The 24,516-nt window shown below is 61.7% G+C and overlaps 2 protein-coding genes across 2 annotated transcripts; one reads left to right on the top strand and one right to left on the bottom strand.

Annotated features, from left to right (window-relative positions):
• Window positions 1–376: 376 nt before the first annotated feature.
• Window positions 377–3,895, bottom strand: RTP5 (receptor transporter protein 5 (putative)). Its single transcript, XM_045867417.2, has 2 exons — window positions 3,744–3,895; window positions 377–1,829 (listed from the first exon to the last, which is right to left on the bottom strand). The coding sequence occupies exons 1-2, from the start codon at window positions 3,893–3,895 to the stop codon at window positions 377–379; spliced, it is 1,605 nt and encodes a 534-aa protein (XP_045723373.1).
• Window positions 3,896–11,799: 7,904 nt separating this feature from the next.
• Window positions 11,800–24,506, top strand: PDCD1 (programmed cell death 1). The gene is made up of 5 exons (XM_045867284.2): window positions 11,800–11,928; window positions 19,279–19,638; window positions 21,765–21,926; window positions 23,089–23,123; window positions 23,382–24,506. The coding sequence occupies exons 1-5, from the start codon at window positions 11,853–11,855 to the stop codon at window positions 23,613–23,615; spliced, it is 867 nt and encodes a 288-aa protein (XP_045723240.1). The 5' UTR covers window positions 11,800–11,852; the 3' UTR covers window positions 23,616–24,506.
• The last annotated feature ends 10 nt before the right edge of the window (window positions 24,507–24,516 follow it).

The raw sequence follows: 24,516 nt of genomic DNA, 5'->3' as shown, positions 1-24,516 counted from the left end.
CCCACCTCAAAACCTTGTCCCGGGGGCTGGCTTCCTCACAGCCCAAAAACACCATGTTGGTTTTTCCTTTTCGCTTTTATTTTATTGGACTGTAATGCTCACACAGACAAGCGCCTGGACCACGCATGGCAGCTTGCCGGATAATCACGGTGTGGACATCCATGAGGCCACGACTCACATCAAGAGACTACACACACGGAAGCAGGAGGTGGAAGAGAAGGCTGAGGGCCCACACTCGGCTCGGGGAGGGCAGGCAGGGGTGGCCTGGGGGCCCCGGGGGTGCGGGCAGGGTGTCCCACTGCTCGGCTGCCTGGGCGACCCTGCTGGAGGGGCACGGGGGGACCCCGCTGGGAGGCGTCAGGACTTGCACTGGCCGTCAGGGGCTGACCTTGTACAGGTAAGTGATCCAGAGAATGCAGACGGTCATGGAAACCCAGATCCACACTTCCTCGTAGGGGTCGAAACGCGGCGCGCAGCAGTCATCATCCCAGCAGGAGTCCTCCTCCCAGCCGGGCTGGGAGCCGGACCTGCCAAGCCCGGCCCTCGGCTGTCTCCTCTTCTTGTCATAGCCGTGCATGGCCAGGCCACCGCTCCGGCAGCCACTGACGATGGAGCCGGGGCCCTTGTACTTTATGATGTCGAAGACGGAGAAGGGGATGGTGATGGAGCCCTCACTAATGGTGACGGGTCTACGGGTGCGGGTCCCCGGAAGGGGCTCACGGCCAGCAGGGGCAGGGCCATCACCGCCATCCTCCTTCTCTTCGCCTTGGGTGGTGTTGGCAGGAGCATTCTTGCCTTTGTCTTCATCAGTGAAGATGAAGGGGAAGGTGACGGAGCCGTTGATGTTGGGGAAGGAGTCGTCTCTGATGATGTTCGCCAAAGACGAGGGGAAGGTGATGGAGCCCTCTCCGTCATCCGTGAGGCCAATGATGTAGGACACCGGCAGTGGGCCATTTCCGGCGGAGCTGGGGACGGAGCCCCGGCCTTTGAAGATGAAGCCTTTCAGCTCGAAGGGCTTGATGCTGCTGATGAGGAGGCCTCGGCCATGGAAGATGGGGCATTTGACGTTCACCAGGAGGCCTCTGCCCTTGGGCGTGGCTGTGGAACTGGCCGGCAGGTAGATGGAGCCCTTGCCGACGATGAGGGGCCCGCCGGGGTCAGCCGCTGGGAGGAAGCCCGGCCCCGGGCTGACACGGCCCTTGGTACCGGCGGCCGGCCCCTTGTCTCTCCCCACATCCACAAGGGAGAAGGGGATGGTGACGATGTCGTCATCTTGGCTGAAGAAGTTGCTGCTCTCGGAAATCGGGTTCCTGATGAAGTCGGCCACGGAGAGGGGGATGGTGATGGAGTTGGGGGTGTAGCCCCTGGCGTGGTCGACCACGGGCCCGCTGCCAAGGGTGAGCAGCTGCTTGCCGGTGGCGGTGGTGGCCGAGCCGCCGCCTCCGTACAAGGTGTACCTGCCCTTGATGGTGCTGGGGCTCTTGACCTCGGGCCCCCAGGCTGGGTCTGGGGGCTTCTGGAAGAAGCAGACGCCCAGGTCGCAGGCCTCGCAGCGCTCACCAAAGCAGATCTCGGGGCACTGGTCTGAGCTGAGGCTCTCACCATAGCACTTCTGCAGGATGAACAGGACCAGCTTGTTGAGGAAGAGCCGGACATTCAGAAGGCTCACCTGGCAGTGCCCCTGGACGCCCGGTGGGCACAGCCTGCACCGCTGGCCCCAGATGCGCATCTTCACCAGCCCCAGGCGGCTGTCCTCATCCAAGCACGTGTGGAAGAGGATGTGCACGTGGGCCGAGGACCAGCCCCACTGGCAGCGGCCACACTGGAGCCTGGGGGTGGGGAGGACAGAGGCGGCAGTGAGCGGAGGGGAGGGGGACGGCCCTGGCCCCTGCCCGCTTGGAGGCCTGCCCAGCACAAGCTCCGGACCGAGACCCCTTCCACAGGTGTGCGCCCCTTGCCTGTGCGCATAATCTGGAAAGCTGAAAAACAAAGGCCTTTTCACCGGTTTGGCTCGTGGCAGAGCCTGGCCTGACACTTGTGGGAGGTCACTGCCCCGCTGCAGCCGGCTGCTGCTTTCTGCCCTGAGGACATGTCACCAAGAGCCAAGGGCAGCCCTGCGGATACCTGTGAGGGGGGGAGAGCCTGGCTCCCCCAGGGGAGGCCCCCTCCCCCCCCCCCGTGGGCCCCTGCACGGCAGGGCATGCCCGGCTGGGTGGGGTCCCTGCAGGCTTGGCCCATCCCTGAGGCTGTCCCCATGACAATGCGGAGAAGTGAGGGGAGGCCCTGGAAGGAAGAGCCCCATCCCCACGGAGAGAAGGTGAGATGGAGGGGCGGGGGAGTCTCGGGACACAGAAGGCCGGGAGAGCCGGGAGGGGCTGGGGGCTCGCAGGATGATGGCGAGTGAGCCCCTTCCACTGGTCCGCTCTGGCTCCGAACACGTGAGCAAGATGGCCCAGCACCACTGGGGCTGAAGAAGGTGCCGGTCCAGGGCCTCTGCGGCCGTGTGCCCCAGGGCCGGCAGGGGGGCCCTCTCTCCAAGACCCTTAGGTCACGGACGAGCGACCACATGCACGTGCACGTGGGAAACCTGCCCAGTATCTCCCAGGCAGCGCTGTCCCACGGGACTTTCCGTGATGGTGAGGATGGGCTCCGTCCTCACGGCCCAGCCAGCAGCCTGCAGCCACAGGTGGGGCTGGACACGGCTAGTGCCCTGGGGGCTGGACTTTCAACTCCATTTCAATGTGGCTAGCTGTGGCCAGGGCTGCTGTGTGCAGGACGAGGGACGGTGCCTTGTGACCCCCCACTCCCTGGCATTTCTAGCTGCATGAAAGCTGAAAGGCAAGGGAACAGTGTTTGTGACCCTCGGCCACTGAAGGCAGTTCTCCAGCTTGGCCGTGGGAACAGGTGCTTCTCAGACACACCGAGGGCCGATTCTCCTAACACCTGGGAAAGCCAGCGTCCCACTAAACACCTGGCTCCAGGAGTTTCAGACACTGGGTGGGGGCTGAGGCGTCCGTTGTCAAAGGGTGGCTGCCCACAGAGTCCCCGTGGTGACCTGTCCATGAGGCCCCCTCCCCCAATGACCCCCCTCCCCGCGGGCCCCTGCAGGGCAGGGCATGCCTGGCTGGGTGGGGTCCCCGCAGGCTTGGCCCATCCCTGGGGCTGTCCCCATGACAATGAGGAACGGGGCTCACATGGTGACCCCCACGACACTGGGGCTCCCAACCCAGCCCCTGCTTGGCCTGCAGCCCAGCCCAGACACAGCTCCCCGCTCTGGGTCTGTGCCCCCCTCGGGCACAACTTAGCCTCCCTTCCTTCAGGCCCCGTGCAGGCTGGGGTGTGAGCACAGGCACCTGCCCATCCCCTGCTCTGGCGGTCAGCGCTGCCATGGAAACCAGGAGATGCTGCAGTGAGCAGACAAGCCTCTCACGCGTGGGTGGCCACATCACCCCCCAGCATCCACCATGCCCCCGCTTCTGCGAGGCCCCCGACTGGGGTGGCCAGCACCGAGGGACTGAACAGAGGTGGCTCCCCAGCCCCCAATTCCTGGAAGGGAGAACGAACGCCTGGTCCACCTACCTGTTGGAGGCCAAGAGCCGGAGGGATGCGTGCCCCTTCCAGGCCCATGAGGGCCGGACTGCACCAGCCCGGCCTCCGGACTCAGGGCCTCCCCGGCTGGTGCTTAAGCAGCCTCAGCCCCTCCCTGCCCAGCACCCCACAGCAGCCCCCCGCCTGCAGCGCACCTGGAAAGCCCCCTCAGCCGGTACTGAAAACCGCCACCCTCCATGTGCCCGGAGGCCAGGTTCTCCTCAGGGACCAGCTCCCAGGTGTCCTGGGGTTTCCTCTTGGCCATCAGTTGGGCCAGGGTGCTGGCCCACACGTCCACCCCATCCATGCTGGCGCCGGGCTCCGCAGTGCGGTCTGGAAGCTGCGCCCGCTGCCACTCCAGGGAAGCCTGGGATCCCACATCCTGCATCCTCACCAGCCAATCACCGCCTTGACAACCGTCCAGTCTCCACGGCAACCAGGGTCGGCTCCGGGAAATGAGAAACAGGCCTTTTTTTCTCATCCCCTCGAATGTTTTCTTGTTACGCAAGCAATACATTTTCATTTTAGGAAAAACAAAAAACAAACAGATAAACACAAAGGAAAACAGATAACAGAAAATAAACTGGTACGTAATCATCACTGTGGTGCTGACGTCCGCACGTGGCCCCACACACAGGCATGTGTAAATCTTCGTATCTGCTTCTCACAAGCAGGAAATCGCACTCAAAGTGGCCTCCTTAGCCCACAACATGCCTCAGACAGTGTTGCCCACTCGTCCGCGTGTAAGCGTCTGCCGTGTTTGCAGCCCGCAGCTGAGCCGCATCTGCTGCCCGGCCTCCGTCCCGGCTGCTGAGTGCTCCTTTACCACTGAAAACGAGCCCGGGAGGAAGTGCCCTGAACATGGGTGCTTGCAAAGTTCCCCATGGTTTTTTCTCAAACTTCATATTGGCTAGAATGTAGAACATTTATGTAAACAACGGCTAAAACATAACGCAGAGTGTCACAGTTACCGTAAAGCCTTGCTAGGCACCTGAAGGGCAACCCCCCAGCGCGCTCCATGGGCTCCTCCCTTGCAGAGGTACAGTCAGCCTGGCCGGGACCCCTTAGGGCTCCACAACCAGAGACATTCCCCTTTGCTGCTTTGGGCTTTATGCACACAGAATCGTGCAGGACACGTTTTGTGCATGTGAGTCTGGGCCCCCACCCTCCCCGTGGGTGGACAGAAGCATCGCTGCAACCAGCCGCCTCTCACGCACGTGGCCAGGCTGCTGTGTGCCCCAGGTGAGGGTCATGCACCTCCTGGACAACCATCCTCAGGCTTCAGAACTACCGCTTCCACGCCTCCTGGGAGCTGGGCTCCCTGGGCCTTTCTGGCCACCTGAGCCTCCCCTGCTCTGGAGGACCGTCCACCTGTTCCCGTGTCCCTGTCCCCCTGCATCCTGGCGAGGTCACTGTTTCATCTTTCACTGCCCCTCTAGGGCTTCGGATGCTGTGCTCTGGTCCTGCTGCTTTGGTGGTGGCCCCAGAAGCTCCAGCGTGTGAAGGGAGCCCACACCTTCAGAGGGTAGAGCAAACGCTCTGCCCACCACCGGCCTCATCACCTGTGGTGCCCAAAACCTCTCACTCACCCTCGGTGCCTCCATGACTGTCTCTCTTACCTGCGCGCAGAACGATCCTTCTCCTTTCTTAACGGCTGACGAATTCTCTGCTCATCTTTGTCCAGTCTGCAGCTAATCTTGGCAAGTGAGTGGATGTCCTTTTCATATTTTGCATTTCTGAAACTTGTTCTTGGCTCTCTCAGCTATGCGCCATCTGTCTGCCTTGCAGCAAAGCGTGCTCACGGGATAGGAGAGGAAATTATTGGGATGTGCTCCTGGGAAGGCTCCATCCTGTGGGACCAGCTAGCTGGGGAAGACCCACGCCCCCTGCACTGTCCCCTGCATCTGTTCGTTGATGCAGACGTGATGACTGGCACTCCTGCAGCCCCCTCGGACCATGAGGTGAACTTGCAGATGGAAGCCATGTGTGGAGGAAGCAGAAAAGCAAGACTTTGGACGCTGGATGACAGTCAGGGTCACTGTACCACCTCAGGATCACCTACCTCTGGATTCGTTGTTCATGAAAAAAGTAAACATCCAGCTCCTACTGTTATCGTAAGGCCCGGTGCTCTGGGTTTTCTGGCTCATCAGACAACCAATTACAGCACTTCTAACTGATATGCTGGGCTGTGCCTAAGGCCCTGGGTTTTGCTGGTTGGTCTAGGGCCATTGTGTGTAGGTGGGCATGCGTGTGGTCCTGGTCACGTGGCCAGCAGGGGTCTGAGGGAATGGCTGTAGCCTGGAGGCTGTGCAGAGGTCCCCACAGGGCTTTTCCTCTCCACGTGGCCTCTCTGGACCCAGCGCCCTGACTGCTTCCACACCATGCTGGGCGTGGGAGCCCACACTCCGCCCCAGGGCCGTACCACAGCCCTGTCCACCCGGCCCACCCCGCAGCCTCCTTCGCTCTAGAAACCACAACCTGCCTCTGAGTTTAGGGAAGAGTCTTGGTATCATGACTGACCGCCACCCAGAAACAATCTACGTGGTTCGGGAACTTCCTTATGCCTCTCCCAGGAGACTGCTAGAAAGGCATAGGGGGCAGACCCAAGGGAAGCCAGCCTCCACGTGCCTCTCTCCCCATGCCCGTTTATCCGTCCCCCCAAGCCCCCAAACCAAGCTGTCTGCAAAAGCTGCTCACACGGTCAGCTACAAGTCAGTTGTCTTCTTGACCAGAGGGGTGATGGATGAGGCAGAACACGCACAGCGCTCGGCCGACACCCGGGGGCTGTGGCGTGACCCTGAAGCTGGCCAGCTGTGTGTGGTCCACCTGCATGGATGTGGGTCTCTCCGACATGGACTCTAGGAATGAGGCTTGCTAGATATCCCTTCCGCCCCTGCTCTGTCCTCCACCCTCTGCCCACCACTCTGTGACCAGCTTCCCCAACGCATCGATGACTCCAGAATGGGTTGGGCTCGGGACGGAGAGTGATGTCAGGGGCAACCAGGTACCGTTTCAGTGCTACTGCCCCAGCTGACGGAGACAGCGCTGTCCTGTCCCCCATGGACACTCTCCTTTTGGCTCACACCGACCTGCCTGGCATGCAACTTCTTTTTTTTTTTTTTTAAAGATTTTATTTATTTATTTGAGAGAGAGAGAATGAGAGACAGAGAGCATGAGAGGGTCAGAGGGAGAAGCAGATCCCCGCCGAGCAGGGAGCCCGATGCGGGACTCGATCCCGGGACTCCAGGATCATGACCTGAGCCGAAGGCAGTCACCCAACCGACTGAGCCACCCAGGCGCCCCGGCACTCAACTTCTCGAGTCCAGCTTTTGGAGAAGGTGGCTGGAAGGCAGGGGTCAGCCCTCACCACTGGGTGGTGTCCAGCTGGAGCATTTGAAAGCATACCTTCTGGCAGCCCCGATGAGCCATGAGGACCGTCTCCTGCAGGTGACAATGCTCAGAGCCTCTGTCCCCCTCTTGGCCTGGGCGTGGCTGGACCAGAGAAGTGCCAACTTTGGGACAGGACAGCACAGTAAAAGAGTCAAAGCCGGAGACCAGGCTGGGAGAGGGAGGGCATCCCAGGGTCCAGCTCCAGCAAGGCCAGCTAGCTGAATGGATCCCACCCTGTGTGTCTGGAGGAGAGGAGTTGAGAGAGACAGACAGACAAGGAGAGAAAATCAGGTAGAAATAATCATGCCGGGTTCACCCCTGCCCTCCCCCAAACCTCGGCTCCAGGGACACAGGGCAGCTGGGCAGACCCCAGGCCCAGCCCCCAGCATGCAGGCACGGTGGGTGTCTCTGGGCTGCCGGCGGGCAGGGGCCCTGGAGTCGGCGGCCAGGACAGCAGCGTCTGCACGCCAGCAGCCCCTCGTCCAGCGTCCTGTCCCACGGGCTCTTCCCACCACCTCCCCAAGTTCCTTGCTCTGCTGTCCACCGAGCTGCTGCCGGGCAGGGGGCCAGTCATGTCTGCCAAGCCCTGGTGGCGTGGGGGCTCACCCTGGAAGGAGCAGTGAGAACCACAGAGACCGGCCTTGGGCCACGAAGGGACAGACTGGGGACCTCAGGGCCAACGAGGCGGGACCTGGGTGGCTGGCCCTTTGGACATCTTGGCTGTAAGCATGTTCCCCGCATAACTAACTGGCCACACAGCAATTTTGTGAACGATAAAAAAATAACTGGCTACTAACAGCTTGGTTTGACAGTTCCATTTCCTGACGCTGGTGGATAGTTTAGTTTCATGTCTCCATTGAAATAAGCAGGTGTGCGCAGAGCAGGGCGGGGGACCCTCCCTCGGCCACGTCCGCCGTGTGGAGAGCGGCAGTCCGGGGGTCGGGTGGCCGGCGTCCCAGCCTGCGGGGGCTACAGCTGCCCCACCTGGCTGACCAGCCAGCAGGCAGGCCGAGCGGCGTCCACGGCGAGAGGTCAGACGTGACGCGCGTCTCACACACCCATGTGAGCACACACACACGAACACACAGACACATCCACGTACACACACAAACAAACGTGGGAACTTAAAGTGTAAGTTCAGTTGTCTTCTTGAACCGTGTTTGAACCGTGTTCAAACAACAGCATTGTAGAAAGTTGACCAAGTAAGGAGAGTCGGAAATCTGGGATTCTGCCACCTTAGCGAACAGACAACCCAACCATCTCTATTCTTGTGTGTAACAAATGGTGTCATATTTTGTTCAAATTTTTAAAATGGGGTTCTTAAATTGGGCAGGTAATTTGGGTGCTCTTTTTTAACTTCTGGGAAATGCTTCAAAAACAGGATAGAACAAAAAGTTTTTATTTGCAAACACTATTAACCATTTCCTGTTCCGACCTCAGAAATAGCTGCGAACCTGCCGCCGCCTCCCGGGGCCACAGTCGGTCCAGGCAGGGTGACATCACCTCCCTGCCCGCTCAGAGGCAGTTTCGGGATGATCCTTCTGCTTCCTGTGTTTTACCATAAATGGAAACTTCCCTGTGACTGGGCTGCTGCCTCGGGAAAGCGCAGGGGGATCCCCTCTCCCCCACTTTCCATGTGCTGGCTCATGTTCCGGCTCCCCCGCCCGCCCGCCCGCACACCCTTGCTTGGCGTCACAGTCACTGCCCGCCTGGCACCTTGGAAACCAGACTCGCTTCTCAGACGGGGAGGGTGGGAGGCCCCGGGCAGGAAGCTTCTCCCGCCCCGAGAACCAGACCCTGCTTCGCGAGGGAGGGCGGCACCCACCTTGCAAACGACCCTCCACCCTCAGGGCCTCCTGAGCAGCCTCGGTAGCTGGTGGCGGGCTTCCCCAGGTAGCGCACAGCCAGGACAGGAACACGGGCCCACGGGCCCAAGGCGCGGAGCACGCGGGACAGGCAGCCCTCGTGGGGCAGAGGCGGCGGCTCACAGACTCCCTGAGCATCTCCGCCCCGTCACAGGCCTCAGGCCAGAAGGGCCCAGCTGTGCTCAGCCCGCACAGAAAGGAGCCCTCCAGAGACGCACTGAGCAGACATGCGTGGACAGGAGGGAGGGGCCGTGACTCCTGTGTGCGGAGCGCAGGGTCGTCCCGGGGCGGGCACCGGCCGCACGACACACGCCATAACCCCACACGGAGCTCTGTGCGCAGGGGACAGCAACCGTGTCAGCATCCTGGTTGAGATACCAGGGCTGGAGGTGCAACGTGTTACCGAGAGAACCCCAGGCACGTGTGAAGGGCCGGCTCTCCCCCGTTTCCGAGACTGCAAGAGAACGTGGTTACCTCAGTGACCACAAGCAACATCCTTCTTCATCAAAGATCCCATGAACTGGGGGTCCTGGGTTGTCCCTGATGCCTGGTTACAGGTGGGAACAGGGACGGAAAACCCCAGGCTGGGACCTCCCAAACCCAAAGGGGTGAAGCCAGGACACAGGGCAGGGAGGAGAGGGCTAGCCAGGGGGGACACAGGCAGGGGGCAGACGGGACCCTGACCTTGCCCTTCCCTCCAGCCAGGGAGCCTGTCCTGTCCCTAATGAAAGATGGTGAGGGAAGGGGACAGTGTGTGTGATGGGGACAGTGAGTGTGATGGGGACACTGTGTGATGGGGACAGTGTGTTTTGGGGTGACATGTGTGTTTTGCAGGGACAATGTGGTAGGAAGAGTATGTGTTTGGGGGAAAGTGTGCTGACAAGTGGTGGGGAGCTCCCCTCGGGAGTACAGCACCCCAACAGTCCCTGGGACTCCTGCCCCGTCTCCCACTGTCCCAGCCTCCTCCCCAGGCTCTGATCCCATCACCTGCTGGTCCTGCCCACCCCAGGGTGGAGTGTGAGGCTCCTCCGGGCTGTGTCCCCTCCCTCTCCAGCCTGCACAGTCTCTGTGTCCTCCTGTGCCTCCATATCGGCCTGCCGACCCAATACTCCCAGGGTGCAATGCCCCTTTCAGTCTCTTGAGTGGGCCCTGCACACAGCCCACCACCCCAAGGGAGGGGTAAGAGGTTGGAGGGAGGAGAAAGGAAGCGACAGAGGGCGGTGGGCAAGGAAGGGGACAGTGCATGCCCACATTCTCTGGCGAGCATCTCTGGACACGCATCCAACTCTTGCAGATGGAATCACAGCTGGTGCGGCTGGGGGGTGGGAGGTGGCCAGGGATCTGACGCCGTCTCCCATCCCAGAGCACACCCCCCAGACTGCCCCACCGGCCCCTCCAGCCCCAGGCCTCCGAGGGCGGCATGACCCCCAGCTCAGAGCCTCAGGCTCCAAAGTGGGGGGCGCCAGGGGCAGGTGCCCACGGGGTCCGAGCCTTCCTGGGGGCCTGGCAGCCCCGAACCTGACCTGACCCACGGCCCCGGCCCGGCCCCCGCGCCTGACCACTGAGGGGAAGCCACGAGGGCGGGCGGGCCAGGGGACACCTGTCCGGGAGGGGCGCCCCCGCAGGCCGCCGTGCCGCACCGCGGAGCCCACGGGGCCGCGCGCCCCGCCCGCCAGCCGCCCACGCGGCCGCGCGGGGCTCGGGGAGTGGCCCTGCGCTCACCGCCAAAGCTTCCTCTGCTCGCCCTCGCCTGCAGACACCATCTTTGATGCTCTTTTTCCACCGTTTCAGTTTTCTTTAATGTTTTCCCTCAGCAGCCGAGCCGGAGCGTGAATGGGGCCGGGGCGGCGCCAGCTGTCGGGCTGCTCCTCGGGCTGCGAGACCCACGCACGGGGCTCGGGGCTGCGGGTGTCAGCAGTTTCCTTTACCGCTTTCCATTCATCCCCCAGATCCGCTGACAGCAAACCCCCCGCCCCCCGAGCGGCCAGACGTGCGCTGCGCAGCGGGCCAGCGTCCTGGACACCCCGGGGCCACGACCGCCCCCGCCCCCCGCCGGCCGGGCTGAGCCAGCGCCAGGGGCGCGGGCCGGGCGGGGCGGGGGGGGGAGCGAGGGGGCGCGCGGTGGGGGGAGAGGGGCGACCTGCAGGTTAAGCCCCCAGCACTGGGTGTCCTCAGGAAGCCCAGCAGGTGTCCCCCTGAAGCTGGGGGTGAGGGGAGGGGGGTGCCAGAGCAGCCCCTCCCCTCCCCCCAACCCACCCACCCCCGCAGGGAGAGGGCACTCCAAGGCGGGGGGCAGGACTGGAGGAGAGGGGTCTCACTAGGGCTACCGGAATTACCCGGAATTACCAGGGCGCAGCCCCCGGGCTCAGGCAGACCCTCAGCTGCCCCAGTGTGGTGGCCTTGCAGTCCTGCGGGGAGGGGCGCACCCTTGGCAGTGGCCGTGCCCCCACCCTCCCCAGTAGTGGCAGAGTGTGGTGGCTTCAGACCCTCAAGAGGAGACAAGGTGGGCATGGGGTTGAGCCCACCCCTCACTGCAGCCCCAGGGGCCTGAACCCAGACAATCCACCTCCCAAGGGCAGGATGATGGCTGGGGGGGGTTGGGGAGGGCAGAGGGCCCAGTACCCTTCATCAGCCTCAGCAGAAAGGGAAAGAAGCCACAGCAAATAAAGGGACAAGTCGCTCAGATGGAGAGGCTGGGCCTCCCTCTCCTCCCCTGCCTCTGCCTCTCTCTGCGTCTCTACCTTCCGTATTTCTCGCTCTCGCTCTCGCCCATCCCCCCCCCCCCCCCCCCCCGTCCCCTACTCCATCTCCCCTATCTCTCTCTCCCTCGGTCCCCCAGTCTCTCTCAGGCTTCCTACAATCTCCACCCACGTGGAGGAAGAGGAGGAGGAAGAGGGGGCGGGGCTGGGGCGTGTCCCCCGTCCTAACCCGGGGCAGTTTCCTTTCCACTCACACCTCTGCCAGAGCAGTGGAGGAGACTGGCAGGGGAGGCTGGCAGGCGTTCTGGGCATGGGGACCCCACGGGCGCCCTGGCCGCTCATCTGGGCCGTGCTGCAGCTGGGCTGGTGGCCAGGATGGCTCCTAGGTATGTGGGTCAGGGCTGGGTGGCACGGGGTCAGGTCTCAGGGAAAGACCTCTTGCTCTTGGTCCCTGGCAGATAGATAGGGAGGAGGCTGTGCTGGGGCCAGGCCTGGGCGCTGTGTGGCTTGGGCAGGTGAAGTGCCATCTCTGGGCTCCAGCTTCTTGCCTGCCCACCTTACTTGGTGGTGAGTCCAGGCCTTGCCTCTGAGCAGGCAGGAATGTCCCAGCTGTTCCTCAGGGTCCCGTGGGACAGACTTGCCCCTCTGTAGGAGGATAGGGCTGGGCTGACCAGAGCCCCAAACCTCAGCCCAGATGCCTCATATTTTCCTGGGGATGGGACCAGCCCTCCAGGGGACTGACTGTCTCTGTGAGGTCCCAGGCTGGATGGCCAAGAGACATTTCTCTAATTATATCAGAAGTGTAACCATTCAAGTGGAGACTGTTCACCTCTCCAACCGACCTGCTGTGGGCCTGGGGTCTCTGGTCGAGAGAGACTCTTGGGTGTAGAGTGCCTGGGTATGGCTGCGAGCATCCATGGTGGGTTCCGGCAAGGGGGCCCTGGCCCCTAGCCCCCTTGCACAAGTTGTCTACCACCGGGCAGGCCCTGCAGGCCCCTGGTCGAAGCCCCGATGGTCGGGGAGGGGGGCCCAGCTGCCCTTGTCCTCGGCTACTGCACAGAAGGTGGGTCCCTGGGATGGGCCCAGGGTCTTTCCTCTGGACCTTGCTGGGCTGGGAGGTGTGACGGCCCCCAGAAGGACCACGACAAGGTCCCCACTGGGGCTGCCCATCCTGGAGTCTTGGTGTCCCTCCCGGGCCTGCTGGGCAATGGCAGGTGCACCAGCCTGGCCTGGCTCTCCAGGAAGGCCTGTAGGCGGCTCTCAGGATCAATGGAGGAAACTCAGAGCAGAGGTCGGTGGTCCAAGGGCATGTGGCCAAAAGGTGGCCTGGGGGGTTCCTTGCAGGGGAGCCCAGACACAGAGGCAGAGGTGTGGGTATCACCCCAGGAGGGGGAACCGAGGAATAAAGGGGGGCCCTGACTCACCCCTGGTGGCCCACGACTCACTAGGACCCCTTCCCAAAGCAGGGGAAGGTAAGAACAAGATTCTGCAGCCACTCCCCAGAGTCAGAGACACCTGCTTGTGGAGCAGCATGCCTCAGTTTCCCCATCTCAGCCCTGAGCACTGCACGTTGACGATATCGTATGTTGGGTCGTCCTCCTGCTCTTTGAAGGAGCAGACTTGGGCGCTCCTGGCTGTGGGGACGTTTGGTTCGCGCCATCTCTCTCACTTCCTAATTTATTCGCTGTACTTACGATTTTAGTCATTCCCGTGGATGTCTCCCCCCCATACCTCCTTACGTACAGGTTTCTCTTGCAGTTTATGGACTATCTCAAACCCAGTAGTTGGCCGACCCCGATCCTAGTGGGCGAGAGTTAGGAAGAGTGGAAGAGGACAGGCTTGAGTTCAAACAAAGGCACGGTTGACGAGATCTCCAGCAGGTCATCTCCTCCCACTGAGCATGGGTGCTCTCACCTGCGGCCGGGGACCCTACCTGCCTTGCACTGAGAACTCAATCCGATCAATTCTAAACACCGTCCACACAGCCCAGGATATGTCTTTTGAAGCCAGATTTGTTTTAGTTATTTTTCCAACTTAAATTTTGAAAAATGTCTGAAACATACAGAAAAGTCACAAGAACACAGCCGTGAACACCATTTACCCGGGGTCGTCAGTTGACAATATTGGCACGTTTGCTTCTGTATTGATTTGCTGGGCCTGCCGGAACAAATACCAGCCCCCGGGAGGCACAGCACCTGAAGGTTGTGGTCTGGCATTTCTGGAGGCGGGAAGTCCGAGACCAGGTGTGCGCAGGGCTGGTTCCCGCTGAGGCCGTGAGGGAGGGTCCCTTCCAGGCTCTCCCAGCGTTTGGCGTTTGCTGGCAACCCTTGGGGCTTCTCAGCTTGTGGATGCATCACCCCATCTCTGCTCCAGCGTCACATGGCGCTCTCCTCATACGTTGGTGAACAAATTTCCCCCTTCCCCTAAGGACACCAGCCATGTTGCATTAGAGACCCATGGGCTCCAGCTTATCTTAAGTAATTAGGTCTGCAATGACCCTATTTCCTTTTTTTTTTTTTTTAAAGTGGTCTCCTCACCCAGTGTGGGCCTTGAACTCAAGACAGTGAAATCAAGAGTCACAAGCTCTACCAAGGGAGTCAGCCAGGCACCCCTACCCTATTTCCAAATAAGGTCACATTCTGCCGTGCTGAGGCTTAGGGTTCCAGCACATGCACTGGGGGGCACGGTTCAGCTCACCTCGCTCACAGAGGTCAGATCTCTCTGCTAATACTCCAGAGGCTCTCCTCCCAGGATGGTAGCTTTGACCCAGTCCCTTCGTTCAGATGCTCCTGCATCCCAGTCCAGCCCTCTGGCTGGATTATCTTTCCCTGATGGGAGCCCAGTCAAGGGCCGCCTGCCTCGTTGGATGTCACTGTCCTTGGCTTTTTCTGACTCTGGCCAGACCCCAGCTCTCTCTGTCACCACCCCTGGCATTCTGGTTGGCTTTTTTTTCCCCCTTTTTTAAATCAAATCTTATTTTTATTTTAGATATGGAAAACTTAGAATCGGGAGTATTTTTATTGAGGTATATAATTGACAGCATTATATTAGTTTTAGGTATACAATGAAATGATTCGCTATTTGTATATATTGAAAAACAAACCGTTAACACGTGTCACCACACATAGTCACAAAATTTTCTTCTTGTAATGAGAACTTTCAATATCCACTCTTCTAGCTACTTTCAAATATGCGATAGAGGATCATTAGCCACAGTAGCCCTGCCGTACATCACATCACTCATTTTATAACTGCAAGTTCGTGCCTCTTGACCCTTTCATTCATTCCGCAGACACCCCACTCCCCACCTCAGGCGACCACTAATCTGCTCCCTATATCCATGAGCTCGGTTCTTATTTAATTTGGTTTTTGGTTTTAGATTCCACATGTGAATGAACAATCTTTTTTTTTTTTTTTAAGATTTTTTTATTTATTCATTTGAGACACAGAGATACAGAGAGAGAGAGAGAGAGAGGGAGAGAGCATGAGCAGGGAGAGAGGCAGAGGGAGAGGGAGAAGCAGGCTCCCCGCTGAGCAGGAAGCCTGATGCGGGGCTCGATCCCAGGACGCTGGGATCATGACCTGAGCCGAAGGCAGACGCTTAACCATCTGAGCCACCCAGGCGCCCCGATTCCACATGTGAATGAGATCACACAGTATTTGTCTTTCTCTGACAGACTTACTTCACTTAGCATAACACCTTCCTCGTCCACTGTGTTGTCACAAATGTGGTAAGATTTCATTCTTTTTAGGGCTGAGCGATATTCCATTGTGTGTAGACACCACACCTTCCTTAGCCATTCATCTCTGGACGGACACTTGGGCTGCTTCCATATCTTGGCTCTTGTAGATAATGCCACAGTAAACACAGGAGTGCACATAGCTTTTTTCGAATTTGTGTTTTTGTTCTCTTTGGGCAAATACTCAGTAGTGCAATTGATGGATCTTAGGGTAGCTGTATTTTTAACTTTTTGAGGACCCTTTCCATGGTGGCTGCACCAGCTTGCATTCCCACCACCAGTGCATGAGGGTGCCTTTTTCTGCACGTCCTCACCAATCTTGTTGTTTCTTGTCTTTTTGATTCTAGCCATCCTGACAGGTGTGAAGTGGTATCTCATGGTTTTGATTTGCATTTCCCTGACAATCACTGATGTTGAGCATCTTTCCACATGTCTGTTGGCCATCTGGATGCCTTCTTTGGAGAAATGTCTGTTCAGGTCCTCTGTGCATTCTTTAATCAGATGATTTGGGGGTTTTTGTTCTTGAGTTATATGAGCTCTTTACATGTTTGGGATATTAACCCTTTATCAGATAAATGATTTACCAATATTTCCTCCCATACTGTAGGTTGCTTTTCCATTGTGTTGATGGTTTTCTTTGCTGTGTGCAGCTTTTGAGTTTGGTGTAGTCCCACTTGTTTGTTTTCACTGTTGTGCATGGCCCTGGCGTCCTTGAGGGGTCCTAGCCAGGTGGGCAGGCGCGTGCCGGGTGGGCGTGTCTGACATGTGTGGGAGATCACAGACGTGTCAGTCCTTCTTGTGGCACCTTCAGGGGCCCCACAGCAAAGAGGCGGAGGCATCTTGCCCCCTCCTGATGAGTGAGAGACTCGTGGGGCTTGTTGGAACCCCGATCATCCACCGGGTAACACTTCCAGCACACCAACAGGTCTGTGTAATCAGGTGCCAGCTGGTGGATGTGGCCTCTGGGACCACAGCGGTCACTGTGGGTGCTGGGCTCATGCCGTGCAGCCTGTCCCACCACGCTGGGCCCCACCTGAGATCTCCCCTCCAGACCCGGCCAGCACACACTGCTCTCTCCTCAACCCACTCCCCAAACAGTAACGACCCTGGGGGCCCCTCGCTGACACTTTCGTATCAAATATAAAGTAAACAGACAACATTTCAATGTTTAAATCCAAACAACACAAGATTCACAGATGTTCCTACTGTAGGGATAAAGTGAATCCCACCCTCTGCACTCAGAAGCGGGCTCTGCAACCAGCAGAGGCTCTGCAACCTCTTTCTCTGGGAAAGAGTTTGGGTTGACTTAAAGGTGTGTGTATGCAGTCCCGTCTGGCTGTCCCACCTGCTCCCAGGAAGCAGAGAGCCCAGGGCCCACCTAGCCCCGCTCTCACCCCAGTGAGGTCTCGGCCCGGTGCTCCCGCTCGTCCTCTTCCCTGGGTGTCCCTGAGCTCCCATTCTAGGGAGCCCATCTTTCTCCATCTGGACAGGCTGCTGAGCACCCAGCTGGGATACCCCCGTGGCCCTGCAGCCCAGCCAGACCACCAGAGCCCGCGACGGCCGCGCACCTTGTGATTTCGGGGAGGTGGATGCTCCCTGGTCAGAGCAGGTGCTCCCTGGTCAGAGTGCTCCCTGGCCAGAGTGGATGCTCCCTGGTCAGAGTGAGTGCTCCCTGGTCAGAGCGACGGGTGCTCCCTGGTCAGAGCAGGCTCCGGGGCAGCTGCAGGATGAAAGGCTGCCCCTTCCCGCACTCCCCACAGGGAACATTACCTTGACCTGTCTCGGGCCAGACCCATAGCAGCCGCTGCATCCAGCCCCTGCCCCCCAGCATGCCATGAAGCCCCGGGGGGGTACAACAGGCACAGAGACAGGGGTGCCCTGGGGAGAGGTCCAAGGAGAAGCAAGGAAGCCGTGGCGCCCAGAGGGAGCGGGGCCTCGAAGGCCACCAGAAGGGACCTCAGTCCACGGGGCCGGAGCAGGACCGGGAGGCTGCCATGGAGAGACCTAGGCAGAGGCTGGGCTGGGTGGACGGGGGTCCAGGCCGCCCAGTGTGCCTTCCCTGCCAAGTTCAGGTTCCCTGAGAGGCACCACAAAGAGCCAACCAACCGGCAGTGACCCAAATGGTCACAAATTCAAGTGAGGGGTGGGGCAGATGAGGGCCTGAACCAAAGTCTACTCGGGAGCCCTGGGGAGGCCTGCTAGTGGGGGGGGGGCCTCTGCAGGAGGGGAGGGGACGCCATGCACCACGTGGACCTCCAAGGGCCACTTCTCGGGGGCCCTGATCCCGGGAGTGCAGGGGTCTGTCTGGAGGCCTCGGTGGGGGTGTGGGTCTGAGGGTGGGGCACGCAGAGTGGGGATTCCTGGAGGGCACTTGCGAGGAGGCAGGTGCACGCACACCTTGGGTGGGAACCAGGGGGCGTGGTGCTGGGCGGGAGGCGCACAGAACAAGGTGGGCCAGCAGGTCAGCAGTTCAGGGCCGAGGCTGTGATGCCACGGCCAGCTTCTGCCCCATCTGCTTGCACTGTTACATGACGCTCTCTTTGTAACGTGTGTGCTTCTCAAATAAACGAATAAAGAAGACGTGCGTTAGGACCGGCAGGGAAGTCTCGCTGTGCTGGGCCGGTTCTGCGTGGGTTGGACACGCAGGTACAAATAAGAAAGGGGCTTAGTGTGGCCCCCTGGTGTGGGGGTCACCCCTGGGAAGGCCAGGGCGGGGTCCATGAGCAGATGCCCAGCTCCACAGGGCAGTGGGCCACTGGTCATCACAGTGCTGGGGGAGCTGAGGGGCATGGGACGTGTTGGGTGGGCCAGGAAATGACCTCACTGGGCAGCATCTTGGGTCTCGGTGTTACGTCCCGGGTGAGAAAGCCAAGGCCCAGAGCAGCGTGGCCAGGAGGAGCCCATGGGTCCCAGGCAAGACCCCCGGGTAGGAGCCAGGACAGCCGGCTGCAGACCCGGAGCTGGGCTCGGACAGAGCAACTTGAGGCCTGCTGCGTCCTCCCTCTGAGCCTTAGTTTCCCCATGTGTCGATCACGGCTCACGGCCCAGCCTCCCTGGTGAGCCGACGACAGACACTGGAAGGCTCGGCACATGTGGGTTTGGCCATGGCTCCCAGCCCAGGGCCCTGGGAGCCCCTGGCCTGTTCCTGTGTCACCTTGACCATGTGGGGTGCTGCTGGTGTGTCCCCTGGGCCCAGGTGGAAGGGGCTTCCTCCGCTGCCGAGTGTTAGCAGGTGAGGGCATGCACACAGGTGAGGGCAAGCGTGGGTGCATGTGTTAGTGAGGTAGGCCCTTGGTGGAAGGAGCCAGGAGCCCCTCCGAGGTTGTGGTGGTGTCCCTGGGCCAGGGCCTGGCAGTTGGGTGTTCTTGTAAAGCCTTGTTTTGTGGCGTGTGGGCCAGAGCCTGGGACTGTCAGGGGCAATGGCCCAGCTGGCCTCTGAGCTTCAGTCCCAGAGCCGTGGCAGAAGACAGAGGGCCCCACACTGACCCAGTCCCAGCTCTGAGCTTGTCCTGTGATGGGCCAAGGGCTGGACGCTGAGCCTGCCGGATGCTGAGCTTTCCATGGGAGGCCCACACCGGCCCGCCCCAGCATCCCAGATACCCACCCCCTCCACCCTCACGGTGCACACAGGACCAGGCCAGCCCCCGATGAGCCGGGGACCCAGGATGGTGGAGCTAGGGACATGACAGTTAGGCCTGCGGGGACTAGCAACCTGGAGTCAACAAGGGAGGGGGGAAGGCCCTAACCACCACTGTTAGGGGGAGAAAAAGGGACCTGGGGGTCAGAGCCGGAACACAGCCCAGGCCTCAGGTCTTAGCACAGTCAAACCCCACCGTGGATTTGCCTGGTGAGAAGTGAGTGCCTCATCCCTGGGGGTGTGTAAGGAGAGGCTGCAAGGCTCCGAGGCATGTGGCTGGGAGAGTGGGAGGGGAGGAGGGTCTGGACAGCCGCCATGCCCACACCCCTCCTTCACCGGCTGCTGGTTCTCCCCCCCAGACTCCCCCGACAGGCCCTGGAGCCCCCTCACCTTCTCCCCAGCGCAGCTCACAGTGCACGAGGGGGACAACGCCACCTTCACCTGCAGCCTCTCCAACGTCCCCGAGAGCTTTGTGCTCAACTGGTACCTCATGAGCCCCCGCAACCAGACGGACAAACTGGCCGCCTTCCAGGAAGACCGCATCCAGCCGGGCCCGGACAAGCGCTTCCATGTCACGCGGCTACCCAACGGGCGGGACTTTCACATGAGCATCGTGGCTACCCGGGTCAACGACAGCGGAACCTACTTCTGCGGGGCCATCTACCTGCCCCCCAACACACAGATCAACGAGAGTCCCCGCGCAGAGCTCACTGTGAAAGGTGTGGCCCTCAAGCCCCAAGACCGGGGGGCAGGGGGTAGTGCGGACACAGTGGGCAGGGACTCCCCCGGCTCACGTCCAGCTCTGTCCACACCCAGGCCCGCAGTGACCAATGGCCCCAGCTTTCGGGATGGGAAGCACCCCCAGAACCGCTGCTCCTTGAGGGAAGGCAGAGCCTGAGGGGGGCAGCAGGTGGGGCACTTCTCAGGATAAGGCTAAGCTGGGAAGCACAGCGGAGGTGCAGGGGGGTCAAGACTGGTTAGTGCAGGACTAGAAGCCAGGCCCCTCGGGACAGGGAGGGGGAGGGGAGGACCCTGAGTCCCCTCCCTGAGTCCTCTCCCTGTGTCCCCTCCCTGAGTCCTCTCCCTGTGTCCCCTCCCTGCGTCCCCTCCCTGTGTCCCATCCCTGTGTCCCCATCCCTGTGTCCCATCCCTGCGTCCCTTCCCTGTGCCCCCTCCCTGCGCCGCCTCCCTGTGTCCCCCTCCCTGAGTCCCCTCCCTGTGTCCCCTCCCTGCGTCCCCTCCCTGAGTCCGATCTCTGTGTCCCCATCCCTGTGTCCCATCCCTGCGTCCCTTACCTGTGTCCCCTCCCTGTGTCCCCCTCCCTGTGTCCCATCCCTGTGTCCCCATCCTTGTGTCCCCTCCCTGTGTCCCCTCCCTGCGTCCCCTCCCTATGTCCCCATCCCTGTGTCCCATCCCTGCGTCCCTTCCCTGTATCTCCTCCATGTGTCCCCCTCCCTGCGTCGCCTCCCTGTGTCCCCCTCCCTGTGTCCCCTCCCTGTTTCCCCCTCCCTGTGTCCCCCTCCGTGTCCACTCCCTGTGTCCCCCTCCCTGCATTCTTTCCCTGCGTCCCCTCCTGTGTCCCCTCCCTGACTCCCCTCCCTGTGTCCCCCTCCTGTGTTCCCCTCCCTGTGTCCCCTCCCTATGTCTCCCTCCCTGTGTCCCCCTCCCTGAGTCCCCTCCCTGCCTCCCCTCCTTGTGTCCCCATCCCTGTGCCCCTCCCTGAGTCCCCATCCCTGCGTCCCCTCCCTGTGTCCTCTCCATGTGTCCCCTCCCTCTGTCCCTTCCCTGCATCCCCTCCCTGAGTCCCCTTCCCTGAGTCTCCTCCCTGTGTCCTCTCCCTATGTCCCCTCCTTGTGTCCCCTCCCTGCGTCCCCTCTCTGAGTCCCATCCCTGTGTCCCCATCCCTGCGTCCCCTCCCTGAGTCCCCTCCCTGTGTCCCCTCCCTGCGTTCCCTCCCTGAGTCCCATCCCTGTGTCCCCATCCCTGTGTCCCAGCCCTGCATTCCTTCCCTGTGTCCCCTCCCTGTGTCCCCCTCCCTGCGTCGCCTCCCTGTGTCCCATCCTTGTGTCCCATCCTTGTGTCCCCATCCCTATGTCCCATCCCTGCGTCCCTTCCCTGTGTCCCCTCCCTGTGTCCCCCTCCCTGCGTCGCCTCCCTGTGTCCCCTCCCTGTGTCCCCTCCCTGTGTCCACTCCCTGTGTCCCCCTCCCTGACTCCCCTCCCTGTGTCCCCCTCCTTGTGTTCCCCTCCCTGTGTCCCCCTCCCTGAGTCCCCTCCCTGCGTCCCCTCCTTGTGTCCCCATCTCTGTGCCCCTCCCTGAGTCCCCTCCCTGAGTCCCCATCCCTGCATCCCCTCCCTGTGTCCTCTCCATGTGTCCCCTCCCTCTGTCCCTTCCCTGCATCTCCTCCCTGAGTCCCCTTCCCTGAGTCCCCTCCCTGTGTCCTCTCCCTGTGTCCCCCTCCCTGTTTCCCCTTCCCTGTGTCACCTCCCTGCATCCCCTCCCAGTGTCCCCTCCTTGTGTCCCCTCCCTGCGTCCCCTCCCAGTGTCCCCCTCCCTGAGTCCCCTCCCTGTGTCCCCTCTCTGAGTCCCCCTCCCTGTGTCCCCTCCCTGTGTCCCCTCCATGAGTCCCCCTCCCTGAGTCCCTCGAGTCCCCCTCCCTGAGTCCCCCTCCCTGTGTCCCCTCCCTGAGTCCCCTCCCTGAGTCCCCCTCCCTGTGTCCCCTCCCTGCATCCCCTCCCTGTGTCCCCCTCCCTGTGTCCCCTCCCTGAGTCCCCCTCCCTGTGTCCCCTCCCTGTGTCCCCATTACTAAGTCGCCTCCATGAGTCTCTGTCCGTTTGCCCCCCAGAGAGAACCCTGGAGCCCCCCACAGAGAGCCCCAGCCCCCCACCCAGACTCACTGGCCAATTACAGGGGCTGGTCATCGGCATCACAAGTGTGCTGGTGGGGGTCCTGTTCCTCCTACTGCTGACCTGGGTCCTGGCCGCTGCCTTCCCCAGGGCCGCCCAAGGTAAGGCCCCGGCCCAACCCCACTGCTGTCTCCTGCCCGTCAGAGCCCAAAGCGCAACCCCCAGCCTCATGCACCGGGGACCCCCACCCTGCTTCACCATCCTCCCCGTCCAGTCTTGCGCCCAGTGCCCTCCATGGTGAGCACCCCTCCGCGGGGGCCTGGGGCTGGAGTGGGCGTCCCAGGTTCCGGGGTCCCCTCCCCCGGCACCGGCTCTAAGGAGGGGTCTGAGGGGGCTGCAGAGGAGGAAGGCAGTGGCCGAGGTCGCACAGAAAGGCAGGAAGCAACCCCCCAACAGGCTGAGCCAACGACACTGGCCACAGCAAGGCCTCCTCCAAACCTCAGGCCACACCACAGCCCACAGAACACTGGAAGCACCTCTCACAGCCGCTGGGCTCTGCCTTTGACAACCACAGCCACTGGGGTGGTTGCCGTGAGGCCCCCGCCAGCCCCACTCACCCCCACTCTGCACACACCCTGGCCCCCTGGCGGTCCCACACAGCTTGGGGCTGGGGCTGGAAGGGGGAGCCCACAGGGGACCCAGCCCCGGGGCCAGCTCCTCCGCAGGCCCGGTCGTGGTCTCCTGGGCCAGGAGGCACCTCGGGGGACACGTGGCCAGAGAACAGGAGGCTCCACGGGGTCCCAGACAAGCCCCCCGGCAGCCGCTGCCCTCCACGATCTCCCCTGCTCACCGGCCAGGAGGTCTGCACCCCTGTGGCCGGTCCCCAGTGGGCGTTCACTTCTCTGCTGGCCACGGGAGGGGGTACATGTGGCATTTCTGGGTGGCCTCCATTGGAGAGACGCTCGCCGCGGCCTCGCTGATGAGGCGCCCGCTGTGCTGTGGGTTTGGCGCCTGCCGTGGGCACGTATCTCAGTCGGGGGTTTGTGGCCAGAGACGGCAGCGCCCGTGGCAGGGGCAGGGACTGGACGCCAGCGGTCCAACCCCCACAACTCGCGGCCCACGTGGGAACTCTGGTTGATGAGCAGGGACTCAGTGTCCTTGCGTGGGGTGTGGGCTTAGCCAGACCATCGGGCGGCTGAGAGGACCCTCGGTCACCCCAGGTGGGAGCCCCTGGGGAGGAAGGGGCTACGAACCCCCACCCCCACCAGCTCGTGGACTGCAGGGTGTCCTGGGCCTCTTCAGTCCAGATGCATTTCTTCATAGGTGCTTGTGCCTGTGGGAGTGAGGAGGAGCCCCTGGTGAGTTTCCTTCTCTTCGCCGCCCCCGGGGTGGTGCAGGGTGGGGTCCACGGGGCTCAGGAGCTGCCACGCCTGTCTCCAGCCATGCCGCTGAGTTTGAGCATGGGGACAGCAGGCCCCAGAAAGGGTCGGGAGCACGGGCCTCGCCCCGGCCTTGCTTTGGCTTTGCTTTGGCCCCGCGTATGCACGCGTGCTGGTGTGCACCTGCCTGCCTGCCCCCCGGGGACAGCTGACGCCTCTCTCCTTCTCTCCCTAAAGAAGGAGGGCCCCTCTGCAGCGCCTGTGTTCACCGTGGACTACGGGGAGCTGGACTTCCAGTGGCGAGAGAAGACGCCGGAGCCTCCCGCCCCCTGTGCCCCCGAACAGACAGAGTATGCCACAATTGTCTTCCCGAGCAGGCCGGGGTCCCCGGGCCGCAGGGCCTCAGCCAACAGCCCGCAGGGACCCCAGCCTCTGAGCCCCGAGGACGGACCCTGCCACTGGCCCCTCTGACCGGCTTCCTCGGCCAGCCTGAGTCCCTCAGACCCTCCACCAGGAGCCCGGACGGGTGCCTTCCCTGGAGAAGCGTGTACTGGGGAGGCAGTGGGGGCCGCCCCAGGGCTGAGCCCGGTGACCAGCCCTGCCTGCACCAGCCCTGCTGCTCTCCTCTCAGGACTTGCGCAACCTGGGGGCAGGAGGTGTCCCTGTCCGTGTGGCTGTGGTCGGGAAAGGAGACTCACCCAGGACTCCAGGCCCAGCCCCCTGAGCTGGTCACTCTCCAGACCTTCTGCTCTGTGCCTCCCCAGGGGTGAGGGTGGGCTAGCGCTGTGGCCTCATGAGGGTCAGGCTGCAGGAGTCTCTGCGGCCCCCCACCGCCTCCAGGGGAGCCTGATGCCTGGACACGGGGACACAGGGACACCGGCTGGAGACCCTGCCTTGGAGTGGCCCAGTGACATGCCCCCACAGCCAAGAGGTCCCTCGTGCACCTGGAGGGGCCCACGCATGGGGTGGGGGCCTTGTGCTCCCCCAGGCCTGCCTGGGAAAGAGCTCCCAGCACGGCAGAGCAGGTGCCCAGGGCCACCTTCATGCCCGGCCCAGCCCACCAAGCAGCTGGCGGGGGCGGGGGAGGGGGGGTGGTAGCAACGAGGGGAACAGGCAGAGCTGGAGTCACCCCAGCGAGGCTGTCCTGGGGACCCCCGGGAGTCGCCCTCCCCTTGGCGCCCATGCATGGTGCTATTTAAAGGGGCCTCAGCCCGGCGCACGGCAGGTCAGCTTGGGTCAGGCTGGCCAGTGGCTACCCGGGTGTCGGGGATTCAGGAGCGCATATCTTGTCCTGGGTCCCACAAACACTTCAGAGCCCCTCACCCTGTTCTGTTCTATTATAATTAAATAATGACAAAAGCTCTAAGGAAAG

Source organism: Mirounga angustirostris, unplaced genomic scaffold, assembly GCF_029215605.1.
Source record: "Mirounga angustirostris isolate CCGP_5_RB_7025 unplaced genomic scaffold, mMirAng1.0.hap1 SCAF_3, whole genome shotgun sequence".
NCBI classification, from domain to species: Eukaryota; Metazoa; Chordata; class Mammalia; order Carnivora; family Phocidae; genus Mirounga; species Mirounga angustirostris.
Note: the sequence above shows the minus strand (reverse complement) of the source record. Positions and strands in the feature narration are given on the sequence as shown.